General features: G+C 37.1%; 1 protein-coding gene across 3 annotated transcripts in view; it reads right to left on the bottom strand.

Moving 5' to 3' along the window:
* The window catches only part of ANO3 (anoctamin 3), a 429,104-nt gene that overhangs the window by 204,323 nt on the left and 201,060 nt on the right, over nucleotides 1–23,721 (bottom strand). For 2 of the 3 annotated variants that reach the window (XM_043908234.1, XM_043908242.1), the window contains exons 2-3: nucleotides 4,647–4,841; nucleotides 3,629–3,700 (exon numbers count right to left, since the gene is read on the bottom strand). The exons of the other annotated variant lie outside the window; for it this stretch is intronic. In XM_043908234.1, coding sequence (XP_043764169.1) covers nucleotides 3,629–3,700; nucleotides 4,647–4,841 — 267 coding nt within the window. The remainder of the gene's footprint in view (nucleotides 1–3,628; nucleotides 3,701–4,646; nucleotides 4,842–23,721) is intronic. 3 annotated transcript variants of the gene reach the window in all.

Here is a 23,721-nt window from a genome sequence, read left to right as displayed (position 1 = left end):
TGGTGGGCTGCCGTCTATGGGGTCGCACAGAGTCGGACACAACTGAAGCGACTTAGCAGCAGTAGCAGCATTTACATTAAGTTGTCTTCCCCTCTTAGCCACATATCTCTAAATGTTCCATAATATAGTATATTAATGAGTCTGTGATATTCTAGCATGTAGATATGTCACAATTTATCTACTCCTCCATTACTAAAATATTCAATTTGCTTCCATTTTTGTGAATTTTTGTGTTTTATTGCTTAATTTTTAAACTAAATTTTTAAGTTTTGGGGGCTTTTTTACTGAAGTATAGTTGATTTTAAATGTTGTATTAATTTCTGCTTTACAACGAAGGACTCAGTTATACACACACATTCCTTTTATATGCTTTCCCATCATGGTTTATCCCGAGATCTTGAATATGGTTCCCTGTATTGGCTCAGACAGTAAAGTGTCTGCCCACAATGCGGGAGACCCAGGTTTGATCCCTGGGCCGGGAAGATCCCCTGGAGAAGGAAATGGCAACCCACTCCAGTATTCTTGCCTGGAAAATCCCATGGATGGAGGAGTCTGGTAGGCTATAGTCCATGGGGTCGCAAAGAGTGGGACACGACTGAGCAACTTCACTTTCACTTTCACTTCTGTGCTATACAATGGGACCTTGTTGCTTATCTATCCTATATGTCATAGTTTGCATCTACTAATCACAAACTCCCAGCCCATTCCTACCCATTCCCCTCCCCTTTGGTAAACACAAGTCTGTTCTCTAGGTCTGTGAGTCTGTTTCTATGTCACAGATAGGTTCATCTGTGCCTTATATTTGATTCCACAGATAAGTGATATCATATGGTATCTCTTCTCTTTCTGACTTGACTTCACTTAATATCATAATTCTAGTAGCATCTGTGTTGCTGCAAATGACATTAATTTGTTCTTTTTTATGGCTGAGTTGTGTTTCATTGTATATATGTACCATATCCTCTTTATCTATTCATCTGTCAATGGACATTTAAGTTGTTTCCATGTCTTGGCTATTATGAACAGTGCTGCTATGAACATAGAGGTGCATGTATCTTTTTGAATTACAGTTAATAGCTACCCACTCCACTATTCTTGCCTGCAGAATTTCATGCACAGAGGAGCCTGGTGGGTTACAGTCCATGGGATCACAGAGTCAGACATGACTGAAAGACTAACACTTTCTCTTTGTCCTGATACATGCCCAGGAGTGGGATTGCTGGATCAGATGGTAATTCTATTTTTAGTTTTCAGAGGAACCTCCATACTGTTTTACATAGTGACTGTACCAACTTACATTCCTGCCAACAGTGTAGGAGGCTTCCCTTTTTTTCCATACCATCTCCAATATTTGTAGAGTTTTGCATGATGGCCATTATGACTGGTGTGAAGGTAGTATAATTTGCTTATGTTTTTAAATTAGATAATGACTATAAAGAAAAGCTGTGAGAAAAAAATGTTCTTAATTTCAAATATTATTTTTCTTGGGATGAATTTTTAGATGTAAAATTGGCTACTGAGTCTCTACAGTAAGTATTCCACAGATTTCCCTCTCTGTTCTATATGACAAAATATCTCATCAAAGAGTCATTTATCATTAACTTGTTAATAGTGTAAAGAAGAGGAGTTCTAGGTGGCTGAATGAGCTTTCAAGTATCTTTGTTGCCCCTTCTTCTGGAGACTTCAGATAACTATTAAAAAGTAAAAATCTACCAGAGTGTTCTAGAAGGCAAAATTCTGATGGAAGTGTTAACTAATGGAGCAGCTTAGCCTAGAATATGTTCATAGGTAAGAAGAGAGAGTGACTCTCCTTAGACAAATCCTGGAGACGTCTGGACTCAAAGATGGCAGATAAACAGAGGGAAAGAATGCAAACTGAGGGTGAAAACATGATGAGAACCAAAACAGGCAATAGAAAACAAAACAATAGAACAGGCAAACAGAAACCATTTCTCTACAGAAATTCACAGCATAGGAGAGTAATGTGAGCATTGGTACTTTAGAGTACAGTCCTCAATCTGACATGGGTGGATCATCTAAGTAACAGTTCCTTAACCACTCACTGTAACATAGATGCTTTGTGTTTCTAAGACTTGTCCTTGTATCCAGCTTTAAGTCAGTCTTTCCTAAACGTAAACAGAGGACCAAAAATCACTAGAAATTTGAGAAAATTCTACAGCTAAAAATGATCCCTGGGAAAACAGACTAAAATTTACAACACAAAGGAAAACTTAGGACAATAGCCAAGTGTTGTTAGAGAGATCAGAGACGCTGTATTCATGAAATATAATAGGATACTCTGAAAAAGTTACATTCTGAAAACAAAAAACAGTCTTGGAAACTAAGTATACATATACTATTGCATCCCCTGTCCTGCCCCCCACACATAAATGAAAAGAGATTTTGAGGAAAAGTTCCAGGAATCCTCCTGAACTGAGGCAGAAATCAAAACCATGAGATGAGAGAAAATGTCAGGCTTTTAACTGGATTTCCTGAAAGAGAAAAAGAAGGAAAACCAAAGTGCATAAATTGTAGAAAAAGTATCACAGACATGGAAAGGAGGCATAAGACAAATATAAAGGACAAATGATCTCTAGAGTGGGATGAACTAAAACACATACACAAATATATAAACATAATATTGTATAATTTTATAACAAAAAAAGTAAATATAATAGAAAGGTACACAGAGAAGAAAAATCAACTACAAAGGAATTTCTAACAGTAATAACAGATGTTAGATGACATTGAATTAATCACCAAATTTCATAGGAAATTATTTTTAATGCAGAATTTTATAAACAAGGAAATAACAATCAAATGTATGAACCAACAGAAGTCATCTCAGATGACACCACTTAAGAATTTCTTAAGGAAGAATGAGATAAAGGATATAAAAACAAGAAGCTGAAATATAATGGAAGTATTTAGAAAAAGGAATATTTTTCTTTTCCTGAGAAAAAATTTAGATTATCTAGTAAAATAAAACTAACAAAAGTTTGTGATATGATATAAGCAACAAAATAAACATAATGTGACATGACTTTGAGTATTTGATAGAGGGTGGGAAAGGAGAGTTTATTTGACCTTGACTCTAAGAGTATTCAAGAGTAGCATAGAGGCCATAACTTGGAATTATAGGAAAAGAAGTGACATTGCAATTTTTTTAATTAAAAAAAATATACTATTTAAAGTTACAAATTTAATCTGAAGAGATTTAAAATTTTAAATGGCAATGTAACTGAAAAGAATGAAAGGCTACATACACAAAAGGACTAAACCTTCATCTAGCACAAGATATCAACAGATAATATTGAAATATGATAAATCTATACATAGTAGTATAAATATATTTATTCATAGAGAAATGAAGGAAATTTCCAGAAGACTAACAGCAGAATTTTTTCCTTTTTCAGTTATAGGATTCTTGTTCATTTAAAATTTTCTTTGTTTGATTTTCAAGCTGTACATGATACACCTTAACAATACTTTAACCTTTTATTCTCATCCATCGAATGTTAAAGACTAAACATGAAATTTTTTCTTTAAAAAATAATGTTTTAAATTTGAAGACAGTTTACTTTTGGAGCGGGGGAAAGGAGGAAGAAAATATCAAAAATCAACTCACCCAAGCAAAAATCACTGAGGTCGGTGAAAGAACATTTGAGCACAGAATCTTTTCCCTCTTCCTCAGTGTTAACTGGAACAACAGCAAAAAGACTTTGTAGTTTGGGGGACTAAACACATAACAATGATCAGAAAAATGACCATGGTGACTAATCCAAAAATGACCGTGGGGACAAATGACTGCCAAACATGAAGAAATGTTTTTAAGTTAATGAGTTGAAATAAGAAAGACATCTATCTTACATTTTAGCACTTTGATTCTCTTGAACAATTAGCCACTTTCCTTGTTGGTTATGGATGTAAGCTGACTATTTAAAATAGGCAATACTTTCCCAATACTATTGAAAAGAGAATATCAGAATTTTCCATTTACCTAGAGGAGGAAGCAAGCTTCAGGAATCATAAGGAAATGAGTTTTCATAACATAAAAACTTTTAGAGATGGATGGGGGAAAAAAAGCCCATCCATCCACTGATGGGTCTGGTTGTATTTTGACTCCTAACTCTTTTGAAAAGGAGTTGTCTAAAGACAAAACGGCATCTCAAACAGGCAGTTGTGTGTAGTTTTGGCTGCCAACACTTGTCCAATCACATCTTCATGCAATCAAATCTTTACTGTTTTACAGTCAGTATTATTTAAAGTTTTGGGTCTTTTGTTTTAAGGAAACCAAGTTTATTATTGCTGGCATATTTAATTACTGGTAACAAATTCACACTTAGTAATGCTAACGAGCCAGTGATTTGGGTGGCTGGTCTGGCTCCCGTCAACAGAAAGTAGGTCCATATCTGCATGGCATTGACTACTTTTAGGGACGTAAAGGGATGAACACACAATCTGGCCAAAGAATGGCCTTTTGTCTGATTGGCAGGGGCAACTGTTCTCCTTCCTATGCCAGTCTCCTTTCTAAAGACTATAAATACTAAGTGGAAGAAAGGAAGAGAGGGCAAGAGGGAGGGAGAGAGAGAGAGAGGGTTGGAAAACACTACTCTTTATAAGTTAAATAAGAAAGTAGAGCTCACCTTGCTCCGCTTTGTCAGCAGAGATTGAGGTTACAGAAGTGGGGTCCTGAGATTCACTCTCAATTGACTGGAAGAGCGAGGTAGACTGGCTCAGGCTCTTTGAGTAAGCATAGCTCTGGGCCAGGCAAGGCAAGGATCTCCGAGACGGTTTTAATGAAGTTTCTTTTGCTATCTCACTCTTGCTTATATTCATACCTACAAATTCAAAATGGCAAGTTTTAATAATAAGAAATTATCAGCAGAAATCAACAAATAATTTTAATTCTCATGATGGCTGTTTCAGGAAAATACTATTGAAAAGTACCACCTGGGGATTAGAACTAACTAAGTGAATTAGTTTTGTTTCTATATTTTCAGGGGAAGTGTTTTGAGATTTTTGTCAAACAGTTATGAGAAATAAACAGCTCCTCTTCCAGTTTTGAGCTTTCACTATTTGTTAAAGGGCCTGCAAAAAAGGAACTGAGGTTTAAGTTCATTTGGGGAGTTATGAGGACAACAATTTGGATTGTCTTTGGATAAATCTGTTTTGGTTTTAAAGCAGGGAAATAAAACCTAATGAACTGACATTCAAATTAGTATTATTAACTGGAGCCCTTCTTTTTATACCTTATCCTCCTTTCAACACATGCATAGCACACTAATGGGTGATCAAGAGGTTGGAAAGAGGTAGCATACATTGTTTAGTACAAAAATTGGTCAATAGGCAGGGATCAAGGGACAATATTCCTGCGCTCCATGTCACAGCCCCTCCCCTCACAGAGGACTGATATGCCAGAAGAAACAATGTCCCTAGATAGGACTCTGCCTCCATAACTGGATGTCCCTGTAACTGTATGCTCCCCGCAGTGAATGACCCCATGCCCCTGCACACCCCTGTCCCCTTCATTCCTCACTTCCTCCCGTTAATCCCAGGGCATTCCTCAGCCCTGGGATACTGCTGTGAGTATCCTGGCATATGCCTTCTTTTGCACATATTGAGTATTTCTCTAAGAGGAAACACTTAGATGTACAATTGCTGGTTTGAAGAACATGAATATTTACCATTTGGATAAATAATGCCAAACTGATCTCCCTGAAAGCTTTATGTTTTCACACTTCCACAAATAGTACAAGATGGAATCCATTTCCTTATGAAATTTCCTGGCCAACTCTAGACAGTATCCATTGTTTTAATTCTGAATAAAATAAAAAGCCAACAAATAGAAAACTAAAAAATTGTTTTATTCTTTGTGTAACAGATCAACATGTTTTCATATATTTCACAGCCAATTATAACTCTTCAATGACAAAGCTATTTTAAGGTTTTTCTAGTGTGCTGTTAGGCTTTTTCTTGTTATTTTATAGGTACTTAGTGCATGTGTGTATACATATATAGATAGATAGATACATAGATAAATTGTTCAGTCGCTAAGTCATGTCTGACTCTTTGCAACCCCATGAAATGCTGCACACCAGCCTTCTCCATCCTTCATTATCTCCCTGAGTTTGCTCAAACTCATGTCCATTGAGTCAGTGATGCCTTTCAACCATCTTATCCTCTGTTGCCCCCTTCTCCTCTTGCCCTCAATTTTCCCCAGCATCAGGGTCTTTTCCAATGAGTCAGCTCTTTGCATCAGGTAGCCAAAATATTGGAGTTTCAGCCTCAGCATCAGTCCTTCCAATGAATATTCAGGGTTGATTTCCTTTGGGATTGACTGGTTTGATCTCCTTGCTGTCCAAGGGACTCTCAAGAGTCTTCTCCCGCATGACAGTAATTATCACATTTATTGTAAGACAAACAAGTTAACTAAACTCCACCTACCTTGTTTTGGTCAATACTTTTTAGCTATTTTATAATCAGCTCATGAATTAACTCCAGATTTCTAAGAACTTTTTAAATGCATGAATTCAAATAAAGACAAGCAGAGGCACCAATGTGCACTGCCCTTTGAGAAAAATGAGAATCTTGGGGGAAAAGTGACAATTTTTGAAAGCAGTTCTACAGAAATAAGACATGATTGAATAGATGAAATGCAGATAAACCTAGTAGTAAGGATTTTATCTTCCTGTTTTATTAAAAAAATGTATTTATTCATTTCAAATAATTATCAGGGTGCAAATAAAACATGAACTAGAAAGGGATGCAAGAAAGAATTATAAATTGACCCAGTCTCTGGCAACTAACACTTTCACTTTCTTTCACTTAGCTTTCTGGGACTCCATAATGGTAAGAAAAGAAAATACCCTTTTGAAGAGGGATTCCCGAAGGCCTACAAAACTCATATTGAAATCCTACTCAAATATCATACAGTCTCCCTTAGTTAAGGACCGACTAGAGTTTTCAATACTACATCCAAGAAACTGCACAGGAAAAATCTGTCCTAGTAAGGTTTTATGCCTGTGAATCTTTTGTAATGTGGTCTAATATTTTATTTCATTTAGAAAACACTGACATTTAATATTAAATGATCTGTTTTTATTACTGGGCTCTGGCTGAAAACTGTCTTTTACCATAGAAGATCATATAAGTAAATGAATAAATGTTCTTTGGGGTGGGGGTAGCACACAGGTGGAAGATGGTGATAGTTGCTAGTAAAGATATTAGAAACAGAGAGAAATGCCTTGGTCCTCTGAGAATGGCCTTGATGGGGACTCTACAATAATATTAGTCACCTTAATCTACTGAACCCAGAATGTATGTTTGTTCAAAAACTGTTAAGCTAAAGATGACAATAACACTGGTGCCTACGTGCACGTGCATGCTAAGTCACTTCAGTCTGTCCGCCTCTTTGCAACCCTACGGACTGTAGCCTGTCAGGCTCCTCTATCCATGGGGATTATCCAGGCAAGAATACTGGAGTGGGTTGCCACTTCCTCCTCCAGGGAAATCGTCCTGATCCAGGGATTGAACCAGCATCTCTTAAGTCTCCTGCATTTGCAGCCAGGTTCTTTATCACTAGCACCACCTGGGAAGGCCACCACATGTAGATATTGTTATTTCATAAACCAGTATAGGGTGAGACTACGCTTTATGCTCATCAATGCTATCAGTATTTTCCTTCATTTGATTCATCTCTGTATTCACCTAGTCACGGAAAAGACATTACTTGGGTTTTTGCTCTCTGCAGGCTCCATGTTGATATTAGGTATACAGTGGTGAAATAAGGTTGACATATAATTTCTGCCCTCATGGGACTTTCACTCAAGTAGAGTGTCAGACACTGATCAAGCAATATATATCAGTTCAGTTCACTCACTCAGTCATGTCTGACTCTTTGCGACCCCATGAATCGCAGCACACCAGGCCTCCCTGTCCATCACCAACTCCCGGAGTTTACTCAAATTCATGTCCATCGAGTCGGTGATGCCATCCAGCCATCTCATCCTCTGTCGTCCCCTTCTCCTCCTGCCCCCAATCCCTGCCAGCACCAGGGTCTTTTCCAATGAGTCAACTCTTTGCATGAGGCAGCCAAAGTATTGGAGCTTCAGCTCCAACACCAGTCCTTCCAATGAACACCCAGGACTGATCTCCTTTAGGATAGACTGGTTGGATCTCCTTGCAGTCCAAGGGACTCTCAAAAGTCTTCTCCAACACCACAGTTCAAATGCATCAATTCTTCGGTGCTCAGCTTTTTTCACAGTTCAACTCTCACATCTATACATGACCACTGGAAAAACCATAGCCTCGACTAGACGGACCTTTGTTGTCAAAGTAATGTCTCTGCTTTTTAATATGCTATCTAGGTTGGTCATAACTTTCCTTCCAAGGAGTAAGCATCTTTTAATTTCATGGCTAAAATCACCATCTGCAGTGATTTTGGAGCCCAAAAAAATGAAGTCTGACACTGCTTCCACTGTTTGCCCATCTATTTCCCATGAAGTGATGGGACCAGATGCCATGATCTTAGTTTTCTGAATGTTGAGCTTTAAGCCAGCTTCTTCACTCTCCTCTTTCACTTTCATCAAGAGGCTTTTTAGTTCCTCTTTACTTTCTGCCATGAGGGTGGTGTCATCTGTGTATCTGAGGTTATTGATATTTCTCCCAGCAATCTTGATTCCAGCGTGTGCTTCTTCCAGCCCAGCATTTCTCATGATGTACTCTGCATATAAGTTAAATAAGCAGGGTGACAATATACAGCCTTGATGTACTCCTTTTCCTATTTGGAACCAGTCTGTTGTTCCACGTCCAGTTCTAACTGTTGCTTCCTGACCTGCAAGGTTTCTCAAGAGGCTGGTCAGGTGGTCTGGTATTCCCATCTCTTTCAGAATTTTCCACAGTTTATTGTGATCCACACAGTCAAAGGCTTTGGCATAGTCAATAAAGCAGAAATAGATGTTTTTCTGGAACTCTCTTGCTTTTTCGTGTTATACATATATAAATTGTCCGAAATGCTATGAAAATACAGGCATAGTTATATAATGAAGAATTATAAAAAGGTCTTTCTGAATGAAGTGATCAGGGACATTTTCTCTGAAGAAGTGACAATGTTAGGCAAAAAAATCACGAAAAGGAGCCTAACATAGAAAGGTGTCTATGTATGTTTGTGTTGATGTTTATATGTATGTGTCTGTGGGGAGTGCTTTTAGGTAAAGATAATAACATGTGTAAAAGCCCTGAGGTAGAAAGATTGTAACATATTTATAGAACTGAAGAAAACAACAACGACAACTGCAGTATAGTAATGAAAGAGGTATAAATGAGTTACAGATGCAGTCCAGGTAGGGGATAAAAATTCCCTATGGTTCTTTGGGGAATTCTGCATATGCTTATGTTCCCATTATTTTTCACAGATTTATCTGCCTTATGTCCTTTTTTTTGAATAACTGCATTTGCCAAAATTTATAAAATAGTTTTAAATGTACTTCAAATGGGAAATGAAAATGTGAGAAGCAATGAAATTTACTAAGTCTAGGTCATAAATCAAGCAATTGGCAGAAAACTGAATGTGAAAGTGACAGTCATTGGATTCCAGAACCCATGATCTATACAGAATGCTCCCCACATGGCTCTTCACAAACCCCAATCCTAGATGAGTGGTTACCATGGTTTCACTTAGTAAAAATATCACACAAATTTTAAGCAGAGGGCTCTGAATGTAGAAACCACAGAGCCAGAGCAAACTTCAGAACATGTAATTCTATATCCACAACCTCAGCCAACTCTGAAATGTGCTGATGAAAAACGAATGTGTGCTGTTTGGTACACAGTAACTGGGATGTCTACCCATCCTCTGACAAGTTGCTGTTCTTGTGCTGATCTATAAAATAATTGTTGTTGTTTAGTCATTAAGTCGTGTCTGGTCTTTTGTGACCCTATGGCCTGTAGCCCACCAGGCTTCTCTGTCCACGGGATTTCCCAGCCAAGAATACTGGAGTGGGTTGCCATTTCTTTTTCCAGGGAATGTTCCTGACCCAGGGATCAAACCCACATCTCCTACACTTCAGGTAGATTCTTTACCACTGGGCCACCTGGGAAGCCCTAAAATAATGGATAGGAATAATACACAATCTGCTATGATGTATGTAATTGAGTGGCACAAAATAAGTATCAGCTATTATTTATAAACCTAATTGTTATTTTTCCATTTCCATCATTAACAATGTGTGTAACTGAGTTATATAACATAAATATTATTATGCTTAAACCTAATTTTTATTCATTCAGTTTTCTAATATTTAATAATTCCAAACAATTATTGATTTCTTTTTCTGGACTAGGACTTAACTCAGTTAAACAGTTTGGTAAAAATGCTGCTCACCATCAGGAGAGGTTAATATGCATAAAAGTAGTTCTTTATATTAAAAACATATACAAATATGGATAAGTCATCGTAAAACCACCAAAAAGGAACTCCTAATCCAAGAGGTAGTAACAGTGAAGTCCTGACTGTGAAGGTAATCTGAGCTGATTCTTTCTGAACTATTCCTTCTCCTACAATTTTATTTATAATTCTTGGATTTAGTACGTTTCCTACAAAGGATTATGCATATAAGGTAAGAAATTCTGTGTAAGGCTCTCCATAAACACGTAACTGTGGAAAACATTTGTTAAAAGCAACATTAAAAAGAAAGTTGAGAAAACAATGTTGATGATACATATATCCTTCCTAAAGCTCTGCATTTTTGTTCCCCATTGACCTTTAAAGCAGAACTTTCTCATTTCCTAAACAATTGTTTCCAAAACTATCATACAGATTGGCTTTGCTAGACACCAATAAAATCTAAGCTGAAATTGTGATATCCTAATGTTCTAAAAAGTACAGTTTCTTTTCAAATTCCCACATCAAACACCATCACATTCTGCTTGGCATAACCAGCAATATCTGTTCTTTCCTTGGCATGATTAACACTAACTACTCCCACAGCACATTCAGGCCTTTTTTCTTCTATATTCTAAAGTTCCATTTCTTTTCTTGTATGACTTTTCCTGGTACCCTTGAATATTTGACAGTTACCTATTTAAAGCTGATAACTAGAGAAGAGACCACAGTAACATGCCGGTTTTGGTAAGCATATGCAGCTCTTCAGTTCAAGGTTAAACCTGTAGAAGCATAGAAATGTGTCATTTCCTATATTTAGCACAGCTTTTTCTAAAACAACAATTAGTACTACTTCCAGCTGTTCTAAGAGGACTTAATAAATGCTCACATATTTAAAAGGATCTCATGAAAAGACTATTTCACTTGGGTATACACAAAGGTCCAATTGCAAATAAGGTATTTTCTAGAAATACATTCACATAAGACATCTGACATCAAAGGAAGTAAAGTTCTGATTGAGACACTACTTAACTCAATGAGCTTCCAGATGATAAAAAGTTTTAATTGGAAAAATAGTTCCTTTGAAAACTTCAAAGAGAAAATTGAAGAGTAAAAAAATCTTTGTTGTTTTTGGTGCAAAATACACATTTTTCAAAAGACCCACAACTCTTTTCTAAAATTTCAAAAAAACGAACTCATCCTAAGGACTCATGTGAAAAAATATATATATTTTTACATATATAAAATAAATCCATAAATATTTATAAATATATACATATAACATATGCATATTTTATAGATCAAACTTTGACATTTCTGCCAAGTAAACTGTTAGAAGAATTTTGGGATATTTGTAGCAAACGAACACAATATTGTTATCTAAAGAAGTTCATATTATGTCCATAAGAGGAAATTATTTTTTTATTTACTCTTTCCATACATCTCACCCTCTCCACCCCTCTCACCGTGTCTGTAAGTCTATTCTCTATGTCTGTTTCTCCATTGCTGCCCTGTAAATGAATTCTTCAGAACCATTTTTCTAGATTCCGTATATGTGCATTAGAATACGATATTTATCTTTCCTTTCTGACTCACTTCACTCTGTATGATAGGTTCTAGGTTCATCTAGAGGTTCGTTTTTCTAGAGGAAATTTTTTTAAATAAATTTAAAAATAAATATATGTGTCTCTTTTTATAGTCTCAAGATGAATTAAGCTATTTAGTAAGGTTTTATACCTTTATCAGAAGTACTTTAGAACTGATGGCCTGAGGAGAGATGGTGTCTTATGATGCTATTTAATTTTATAAACTCCAAACACATTTTTCTATATTAGTGGATACAATCAAAGCATATTTACCTAGATAATAAGCTTTATGGGAAAAAAAAAAGCAAAAATGGGCACATAATTTTCTTATTTTTCTGACTTGTGAAATCATAATAATTTTCTCTCCCTCAGAAGAACATGTGGCTTGAGTGTGTCCTTTTCGGCAGAAGTTGTTTCTATGTGATAAAAGCTCTATTTATTGAGTGCCTACAAAATGCTAGGTGTACCCTGTGTTATCAATACTTCTCATAACAGTCCTGTTAGGACTTGTCATCCCCACTTTACATGTGAGAATCCTGAGACACAAAAGGCATTAAGTAACTTGTCTCAGGTCCCACAGGCAGGAAGTGTTGGAGCCTGAAACAAACCAGGTCTGCCTGATTTCAAGGTCTCTGTTCTTTGGACTCTAACAAGCAACTTCTCTGTTTACTTAAAAATTCATTTTATAATAATTTGCTCTTCACTCACTTTTCAGTTTTTGTCTCTCTTGAAGAAGAAAAAGCATGTCTACTCATACTGTCCTAGCAGGGTAGAGACAGTCATTGTTTTTTAGTCACTAAGTCTTGTCCAACTCTTTTATGACTCTAGGGACTGTAGCCCACCAGGCTCCTCTGTCCATGGGATTTCCGAGGCAAGAATACTGGAATGGGTTGCTATGTCCTTTTCCAGGATATCTTCCCAACCCAGGGATCGAAACTGCATCTCCTGCACTGGCGAGGGGATTCTTTCCCACTGAGCCACTAGGGAAGCCAGAGATGGTTAACTCAGAATAACTGAAGAGTTTATTAAAAGGACTACTTAAAGGCTTAGTGATCAGGATTAAGAGAAAAAGATAACAGTCAGGGAAGCTCGCTACAACTAATAGTACCCGGAAACCATTATCACCCTTGGGCCTACAGAGCAAGGAGAGGAAGTAGATAAATGAACCTGGAGACAATTAAAGGTGGGGAAGAGGAAATCTGTGAGATCCCATGTGCTTAGACACAGGAACACAGCCACTGCCAACCACAGACAGGCATGAAGGGAGGCAAGGAAATAATATACCCCAGCCTCTCTTTTGTCAGCTTCTAATCTGCTGCTGAAGCCTCCTACTGGTCAAATCTAAAGGGTAGTTAGGGATCATGAGAACTGGCAGTTGCTGTCAGTCATAGATATCTGCTTGCTGGGACACAGTGCAGGGTAAAAAAAAGTGCAGGATGAATGTAGGGGAATCTACAGACATAATCTACTACATGTGTACAGATGTGTAACTTCAGAGGAGCACCGAGCATAAATCTTTGGGGGGAGAAAACAACATATGCCTTTTTAACACTAGAGAATAAAATTTAAAGTCTTCTTGTTTGTCTGTTTGTTTGTTTGTTTGTTTGTTTTAAATAAGGGTAAGTACATGAAGGTGCTGTTATTGTTCAGTCACTAAGTTATGTCTGGCATGAATATACGAGTGGGTTGCCATTTCCTTCTGCAGGCAACCTTCCCGACAGAGGGATCGAATCCGCATATTCTGCCTTAGCAGGTGGGTTCTCTAACACTGTGCCACCAGGAAAGCCCTTATCTTTCTGTACTGCTCTGATTTCCAAGTCACACAGTCCACCCAAAATAGGTTCTTTTCCTTGCTATATGTCCTATTATAAACATATACTTTGCTTTAGTAGAACTTACCATGTTTGCATGCATTTATTTATTAGGATATTATTTAAAATATAGTCTCTTTAGCTATAAGGGAAGTTCCATGAGGGCAAGGGCCACGTTCGTCTTGTTCACAATCATAGCTGTAGTGTGTGGTATTGGGTTTGCACAAATGATATGCAAATGAATACTTACAAATGAAAGATCAAGATTAAGTTCTATTAGGTATTTTACTAATTAATATATTCATTTTATGTGTTTATTGTTATAGATGCTACATATTTTTTCCAGACAATGGGGATATCAGTTCAGTTCAGTCACTCAGTCATGTCCGACTCTTTGCAACCCCATGAACCGCAGCACGCCAGGCCTCCCTGTCCATCACTAACTCCCGGAGTCCACCCAAACCCATGTCCATTGAGTCGGTGATGCCATCCAATCATCTCATCCTCTGTCGTCCCCTTCTCCTCCTGCCTTCAATCTTTCCCAACATCTGGGTCCTTTAAAATGAGTCAGCTCTTCATATCAGGTGGCCAAAATATTGGAGTTTCAGCTTCAACATCAGTCCTTCCAATGAACATCCAGGACTGATCTCCTTTAGGATGGACTGGCTGGATCTCCTTGCAGTCCTAGGGACCCTCAAGAGTCTTCTCCAACACCACAGTTCAAAAGCATCAGCTTCTGCCTCAGCTTGCTTTATAGTCCAACTCTCACAACCATACATGACCACTGGAAAAACCATAGCCTTGACTAGATGGACCTTTGTTGACAAAGTAATGTCTGTGCTTTTTAATGTGCTGTCTAGGTTGGTCATAACTTTCCTTCCAAGGAGTAAGCGTCTTTTAACTTCATGGCTGCAATCATCATCTGCAGTGATTTTGGAGCCCAAAAAAATAAAAGTCAGCCACTATTTCCACTGTTTCCCATCTATTTGCCATGAAGTGATAGGACCAGATGCCATGGGGATATGGCAGTGAATAAATAAGTAAAAGACCCTACACGCATAAAGACTGAAATCACGAGGGAGGGGAATACGTATACCTATGTCAGATTGATGTCGATGTATGGCAGAAACCAACACAATATTGTAAAGCAATTTTCCCCCAATTAAAAATAAATAAATAAATAAATCTCAAGGGGACTTCAAAAGGGATTTACTCTTCATTCACGGTACAGTGTTCTGAAACTTGAAGGTTCAGACAACCTATCAACTTAGTGTTGCTGTTGTTGTTGCTGTTTTGAAGTACAAGTGAGATTTTTCTTTAAATATTAATTTGGTAATGCCAAAAAGAAGATATGAACATTTATCATTACGAAAACAGCGACCCATACAGTGATTTGCAAATCCCCTCTCCCTCAAATACCATTAACGTTCTTGCTTCCTTTTTAAGACTCAAATCGATCTTGGCAGAAATGAAACCGGAGAGTCACAGAGATGCCTCCTATTTAGGAAAAGGGCTATTTGCAAAGTGCTTTCTTTAGAATACACTGGAAAAAAACAGAAATTAGTAAAGGATAAATCTGTAACAGCTCTTCCTATAATTTCCCACTGTAGTTAAGTTCATAATCTCACAGTCAACGTCTCCTTATTCCTTCAATAACCTGGTCAATCAGCCACATTTTCTTCATGTTACTTCTTTTGTCCTGAAAACTTCTATCTTTCAGAGTGAGGCTCAGATGCTATCAAATTGGAAAAGCTTTCATAACGCCTTTATGCAGTATTTGCTACCATGTTCCCTAAGCATCTGTAGCACTCCCAAGGCACTTCTAGTATAGGTGCATATTTTTCTGTGACACCATGAGCTACCTCAAGGAAGAAACCAAGTCTCATTCAGATTTGAGATCTTAGCACTTTGCACACATTTGGTTTATAGAGAAAGAAAAAGTAAGAGTGGATGGATAAGAGGGATGGTTTTGCTCATGCACAAGAATGAGCAAATATGAATTATTGGCAAAATATGAATTATTGATCTTCAATAAACCTTTCAATCTCTCTGCTTCAGTTTACTCAACTTCAAAATTAGAAAGTGTGTGTCTGTTTTAGTTGCTCAGTCATGTCCAACTCTTTGCAAATCCACATAATGTAGCCCACCAGGCTCCTCTGTCCATGGAAATTCTCCAGGCAAGAATACTAGAGTGGGTTGCCACTTTCTTCTCCAGGGGATCTTCCCAACCCAGGGATTGAAACCGGGTCTCCTGAATTGCAGGAAGAATCTTTACCATCTGAGCCACCAATGATAATTAATTTACAGACAAGTGTGAATACTAAATGATTAAAGTGTGAGAATAATGCCTGGCACTTAGTTTATCCTATATGTATTTGCTATTATTATAAATGAATAAATGATGTCATGTATATATAAGATGTAATAAGATTTAAAATCAGAACCATAAATATGTAGTATGCAGATTTTTTTAAAAAGAAACTTCTGGAGCTTTTATAGCAATAAAATAATGAGTAGCTCATTTTCCAAAAAATTAATATTTCATGTGTCACAGAGACACAGAGCACTATAAAGAAACTAATCTTCTGCCTTAAGTTTTGGTAATTAGTGTCAAGGACTGCATCTGGGTAAAAGAAATTGCAGTATATTTGACAGAATTCCTACCTAAATCCTTGAAGGAAAGAGATCACTATGTTCAAAAGGCAACAACTGTTTGAACAAGGATTCATGAACCAATGCCCAAGAAAGAAACTGAAAATTAGTAGATTCCCTGCTGCTGCTGCTAAGTCGCTTCAGTTGTGTCTGACTCTGTGCGACCCCATAGATGGCAGCCCACCAGGCTCCCCCATCCCTGGGATTCTCCAGGCAAGAACACTGGAGTGGGTTGCCATTTCCTTCTCCAACGCATGCAAGTGAAAAGTGCAAGTGAAGTCGCTCAGTCGTGTCCGATTCCGTGCGACCCCATGGACTGCAGCCCACCAGGCTCCTCTGGCAAGAGTACTGGAGTGGGTTGCCATTACCTTCTCCAAGTAGATTCCCTACACACTCTCAAAGATTAAAATCCAATAGCAGAAGCAAACCTTCTACCAACATATTAAGAAATTACGGAATTTCATGCAAACTAACAATGGTTCTAATGAAGAACCCCAAATGGGCCCAAAGCTTCCTCCTGAACTGCCTAATTACAATGTCTAACAAGGCTCATAAATATTCTTTTTTTCCATTTTCTATCTAATCCTTTTGTGTTTGAAAATCTTGGATGCACTAATAGGAGATAATTTAGGACAGGACATGTATCAAAAATAACCTTGAATAGTTGCAGATATCCTTTTGAAATAGCCTCCAGGTAACCTTTGAAACCTTGAATTTTACTGTTCAATTAATGTACCACAAGCGTGTTTCATGCAGGTGGGGGCAGTGGACTTCTTAGGGAAAAGACTGGTAATGATCTTGGTGGAACCACCACGTAGGATCATTGCAGGAACTGGAACAGTTGATAGTTCATCTCACTGTGTGTGCCCAAAATCCATGCCCCTTCACACATCCTATAAGACCACCTGTGACCCAAAACACCTGTTTGAACTCTTCAATGGAAAGGGAAAAGATATTTTCAGGATTTTGTCTTCTGAGCTGTTTTTTGACAGAAGTTAGCTAAAAACCAGCAGATTTCTGTATCATTCATTCATCATCAAGTTCATATTCTAATGGAAATGCAGCCCAGGGCTATCAGGTTTGACAAAAATGTTTATTGTTTTTTTTTCCAGCACTACCATGATGACTGATAGACTTCAAATGCCTAATCAAACTCACTGGATTCTCAATGCTGTGAGAAAGGGATGAAAATGAAACCTTTAAATACCTTGGAGTTATTATTATGAAAACCACAGGGGTGCTCCTTGCATTATACTTAATGTAGTTGTGTGTGTGTATGTGTCTGTGCATGTGTATGTAGAAGGGTAAAATGAAATTCCTGATCAACCCTTACCTGCCCCATGGAAGGTAGCACCAAATGAAACTAAATCTTGGGTTTGGATAAGGAAAAAACACTTAAAGACTTAGAGTACCTCTGACAAGCTGCAAAGTTATACTATTTATACGAATGCCAAGACCAGCACAGGCTGTTTCACTCCAAAGAGCTCAAAAAAGTCATTTGACCAAAGTATTTGGACACTGCAAGGACACTTGTATTACACTCTGTCCTGAAGTAGGGGGGTTCTGAAGACTCCCACTGTATCACACGGGTCTATGACAACATTTTGAAAATCTAAAAATCTAACCTCTTCCAACCACACATTGTTACTGGTAAAACCAATAACTAGAAGAAATTTGTTGATGTGTAGAATATGAACCCAAACACAGGCATGATTAGTCTAACCAGTACTGCACTGGGACACAAGCTGTTCTATATTTTTATCCTACCATGAACATTTGTAACCACAGATCTTCCCACTTCTTGCCACCTGCTGCCGTTGTTCTTACTTATGGTTTTGTTCATACTGTGCCAAAGGTTGGCAATTTATGCATCTGATTTTGAATATAGTTTGATATTTTATCATTGAAAGCTTATTTCAAAAGTTTAATTAAGAATGGGAAAAATTAGTTTACTAATGCTAGGAAAACAAAAGAAAAAGTAATATTTACTTCGGTATTTTTTCAACCAGTTCAGGATGAGAAATTTTAGCTATTCCTGTGGTATTTAAAAATAAAGTCTATTTTTAAAAACAAATAACAAATAATAAGGATTTCACATATTATTGCTATTATTAATATTGCTGTTTAATTATGTTTGTATTACTACTAATTACCACCTATTATTTATCAACTACTCTTCTAGGGGATATTTATTTTATAGAAGGTCAGAATTTGAGTTTTAGTTTAGTTTAATAGCATTTTAGCTTTGATTTTTGAAATTATATTTTTAAAACCATGGTTTACCTGCATGAGGAAGACTATATTATTTTTTCAAAGTTTTGAGTTCAATAAAACCTAAGATTATTTTTGCCAAGCACTGTTATTCTCATTATAAAAACCATATGTGTTTTGAGAGATAACACATATGCTTGGATTTTTCCCCTTTTTTAATTTACATAAAAGAAAATTAACTTTTTTGTTGTACAGTTATTTGATTTTGACACAAACATATAGTCTTATAACCACTCCAAAAGCACAGTTGGAAAAATTACAACACCTCAAAAAATTTCCAAGTCTTCCCATTTGTGTTCAGGCTCTTCCTTCACCCTTAATTCCTGACAATTAGTGATTTGTTCTTTTCACCTACTTTTTTGCCTTTTCCAGAGTACCACGTAAACAGGACTGTACATTGTACACTGTATAAATTTTAAGATTAGGTTCTTTCATTTGGCAAAATGCACTTGAGAACCATCTGTGTTTTTGTTAAGTATCAATAACCTATTCATTTGAATTCATTTCTATTACCAAGTCATAACTCCATTGTATGGAGGTAACACATTATTTTTTGGCCATGCTACATAACATGCAGGATCTTAGTTCCCTGAACAAATATCAAATCCACACTCCCTGCATTGGAAGCGTGGAATCTTAACCACTGAACCACCAGTGGATTCCTTAAGGTAACAGAATTAGATTATCCACTCACTCATTTAAGTACATTTGGGTTGTGTCTAGTTGTTGTGCTTATGAATAATGCTACTATAAACATTTACATAGATGCTTTAAATTCTCATAAATGCATGGGAGTAGGCTTGCTGAGGAGAAGGCAATGGCAACCCACTCCAGTACTCTCGCCTGGAAAACCCCATGGATGGAGGAGTCTGGTAGGCTGCAGTCCATGGGGTCGCTAAGAGTCGGACACGACTGAGCGACTTCACTTTCACTTTTCACTTTCATGCATTGCAGAAGGGAATGGCAACCTATTCCAGTGTTCTTGCCTGGAGAATCCCAGGGACGGGGGAGCCTGGTGGGCTGCCACCTATGGGGTCGCACAGAGTCGGACATGACTGAAGTGACAACAGCAGCAGGCTTGCTGAGTCATACGGTAAGCGCACATTTAACTTTTACAGGAACTGTCAACTTTTTTCAAAAGTGGCTGTTCTACCACCAGTGTATGAGTTCCTGATGTACCATACACTTATCAACAGGATTGTTGTTGCTGCTGTTAGATCTTCTAACAATAATGAGAGACTACATTTCCTTAATGACTAGAGAGACTGAGCTTCCTTATGTGTTTCTAGAGTTTCTAGAACTTCCAATCAAACATTGAGAAGCAGAAGTAAAAGTGGAAAATCTTGCCTAGTTCCTGATCTTAGGAGAAAAGTGATCTGAGGGGAAAATCTCATGATTAAGTATGGTGTTAGATATGAATTTTTATAAATGCATTTATCACATGGAGGACACTTCTTTCTAATCCTAGGTCACTGATATTTTTATCATGATAGATATTGAATGTCTTTTCTGCATTTATTGATATATCATGTAGTTTTCCTCTCAAGTCTGTTAGTGTGGCAAATTATAATTGGTTTTTAGTGCTGGGCCAACCTTGCATTCCTAGGCGATATTTGATATATTTAATTCTCATAATAATCCTAAAGTTTTGATTATGCATATTTGAGACTGAGAACATTAAACTTAACTAACTAAAGGACATTCATCCCTGTGCTGTGCTAAGCTTAGTTACTTAGTTGTGTCCAACTCTACTCCATAGACTGTAGCCGCCAGGCTCCTCTGTCTATGGGGATTCTCCAGGCAAGAATACTGGAGTGTGTCGCCATGTCCTCCTCCAGGGGATCTTCCCAACCCAGGGATCAAACCCAGGTCTTCAGCATTGCAGGCGGATTCTTCACTGTCTGAGCCACCAGGAAAGCCAAGTAATGGCCAAACCTATGAACTGAACTCAAGTCCATGAGATCCCTGAGCTATGTTCCTCTTACCATAGCACACTGCCTTTCAGACATGCAAGAAGAAACTACTGATGGCCTCCAGGGCAGCAACAAAAACTCTCCCTCCCTATACTCCACTCCCAAGGTGAAGAGTCCCTGGTAATGTTCTAGCAAATGCACACGTTTGCTCCAGGGTTCTTAAGAGTGAAGCCAACGAATACGTTGACAAAAGGGATCATAAACTCTGGCATGTACAGTGTCTGCTGGCCTTGCCTTTTCACTTAATTTGTCTTCCATGTGTCAGGATTTGTGAAGGTGAAGCAAAAACAGTACAGGGCTTATGCAGGTAACCTTTTGGAGGATAGTTTAAGACTTACAACTTAGGGACATATTTTCATTTCTTTCTGATTTCCTGGTGTTTAATAGGGTCTTGAGAGGTTGTGATTTTAGGGTTCAAAATTAGATATAGGCCAAGAAGAAAGAAGCCTAAAAGGCCATTTGGTTTACTGTTATTTTATATCTTAAAGCATAGATGAGCTCAGCAAAGCCAATAATTTCACCTAGAATTTTGAGGCCAAGGCCCTAGTTAGAAAAAATAAAATTAACAAAAAACACTGCCGTGTGTCTTCTCTGCATATCATTCTCATGAACCTACTTTAATATTTGAAAGTAAGTTTCCTGGGTTTCAGCTAAATCTTTATCTTAATTCAAGAAATGCTTGCAAAACCTTAGGATTCTATCTCACATTCTCTAATTCCACAGCACTATTGTAATTTACTTACTGAATAGAAATACCAACATTCAAATAATGTCTAAAAGACAACAAAAAAGTGCTTTAAAATAAATATACATATATTTTTTATTTATGGTAGAGAAAGAGTAGAATTTGGATGATCCTAGGAAGAATATGACAAATATCTACAGCAAGATCACTTGTTCTATGAAATGGAAGTTATTAACAACTGCCAACCTATACAACATCAATGCTGAGCACTTTAATTATACCAAAGCTGAAAATAGTTAAGAAATTTAAGAATAATTCATTTAATTCAGTATAAGTCTAATGCGAAAAACCTCAAAGGAGTTTCATTGCCTTCTAATTTTCTTTTAAAAGCTGTCTGAATATAAATGTTCTAATCTTGTCACTATAGAATGAAGAATATATTTTAAATTGACAGACTGACATTATTAGAAAGAATGATTTCAAATCACTCATGATATATATAAATGTCATGCCCAGTGCAAATACAAAGAAAAGGGGAATATGTCCCTTGCAATATTTCCTTGTTTTCAAGCCATCACTGGTCCTTGATAGGTGTGTGTCCATTTCTTCCAGAATGGCACACACAAAAACAAAGAGGTGTTCTGGAATTTTCTTTTCTACTCCTTAAAAAGGAAAATGGACTGAGGGATGAATAGGTACTGCTTTTTGCAATGGGAGAAATGAACAGCAAAGAAATGCAAACAAATTCAAAATACAAGAGCCGACTGACTGCTTTGTCTCTTCCAGTGGAAACTATAGCCACATATATATTTTTAAATTCAAACACACATTGTCAGTGAAGGTTACTTTATCTAACTGACTAGATTGCAGGCCTTTTGCAGTTAGAGATGGCAGTGGTCAAAGAGGTGGCCTTGGAATTGGTATAGGTCACACACACAGTTCAGGGTATGCCACTGAACCTCTGAATATAGTATCTTTAGTCTTGGCAGGTATTTCTGGGGACATACTCTTATGTGAATGAGCAGGTTTAGATGGGACTGTCATTACAAAAGGGAATGTCATCTTCTGAAAACCCTAACAGGTCTAGCATATGGTGTGTATTCATATGCCAGTTGGTACAGGGGTCTTAGGGCAATTCTAAGAATATTCAGGAGCTCCTAAAGAGATTCTAGATAGATTGGGGTATTTAAAGGGCTTAAGTAGCTTGTGTGTACCTCTAAACAGACATTCACATACACACACATCTTCACACTTATCCCAAATAATATTTGGTCAGTCTGGCTCTACCTTGTACCCATGGCTACTTCACAGCCACAAGTGTGCATTCTGGGGTTAGGAATGTGGTTTCACTTCTCTAAACTATAAGAAATCTCCCCAAAATTAAAACAGATAAGTTGGACTAATCATAATGGTCATGGATAGTACTATGGAAGAGTATGGCATATTATTTTTAAAAGATCCCAAAGCAGGTGATAACTCCAACACTGGATCTGGATTAACTTCCAGACTCTGGGCAATTTGAATTCCAAGATTGTAATATACTATGATTTTCATAGTTAAATTTGGTCATTCTGTTGCTAAGAGAAGTCTCAAAGGCCTTTATTTCAAATTTTTCTAGTTTTTCTCAGCCTTACTTTACTTAACCTCCTTTAAGTTTCTGCCGTTGTGAAGCTGCCAATAAATGCAAGGAGGTTGTAAACTCAGGCAGCATTATTTTTATATACATGGGCAGGAGACATTGTGTATAAATTCTCTTCAATAACCCAACCCCTTTGTCCTGTTTTTGAAAGAAATAACAAGGAAATTCAAAGATTAAACTGATGAAAGAAATACATAAACAGTTTATGATGTAAGTTCTTTGGGGTAAGTTCTAAAGTAACTCCTAATGTAAGGAGTTAGTTTTATATTAAATTCATTTTCAACAAAACTTAAACTAGTTCTCCAATATATTAAAATAGACTGAAATTTATGATAGTTCTATACACAGGTTATAATAATAATATTTCTCTACAAAAGAGAAACAGTAATTATACTAAGATTTAAAAATCAGACAATTCCAAGGAAATGAATTTAAGTCGCTTTCAGATAACTGCTTTCTTCCAAATGCATGATATCTCAGCCTTCATATTTAAGGATTCTCATTTAAGGATTAGAAATACACTATGAAGACAGCCTATTATCTCTAGTTAAACAATATATAAAGTACTTTCTTCAGCGAAGTACTTATGGGAAAGACATTCAGGGATGATAGAATGACAACTTGCAAATATATGTGACTGAAGCAGGCTTAATTCTCCTCACTTCCTCCTTCTGCTTTTAAGAGCACCATGGGCAACATACGATTAAGACAGAACTCGGC

The sequence above is a fragment of the Cervus elaphus genome, chromosome 1 (genome assembly GCF_910594005.1).
Source record: "Cervus elaphus chromosome 1, mCerEla1.1, whole genome shotgun sequence".
NCBI classification, from domain to species: Eukaryota; Metazoa; Chordata; class Mammalia; order Artiodactyla; family Cervidae; genus Cervus; species Cervus elaphus.
This window is presented reverse-complemented; position numbering and strand designations above follow the sequence as displayed.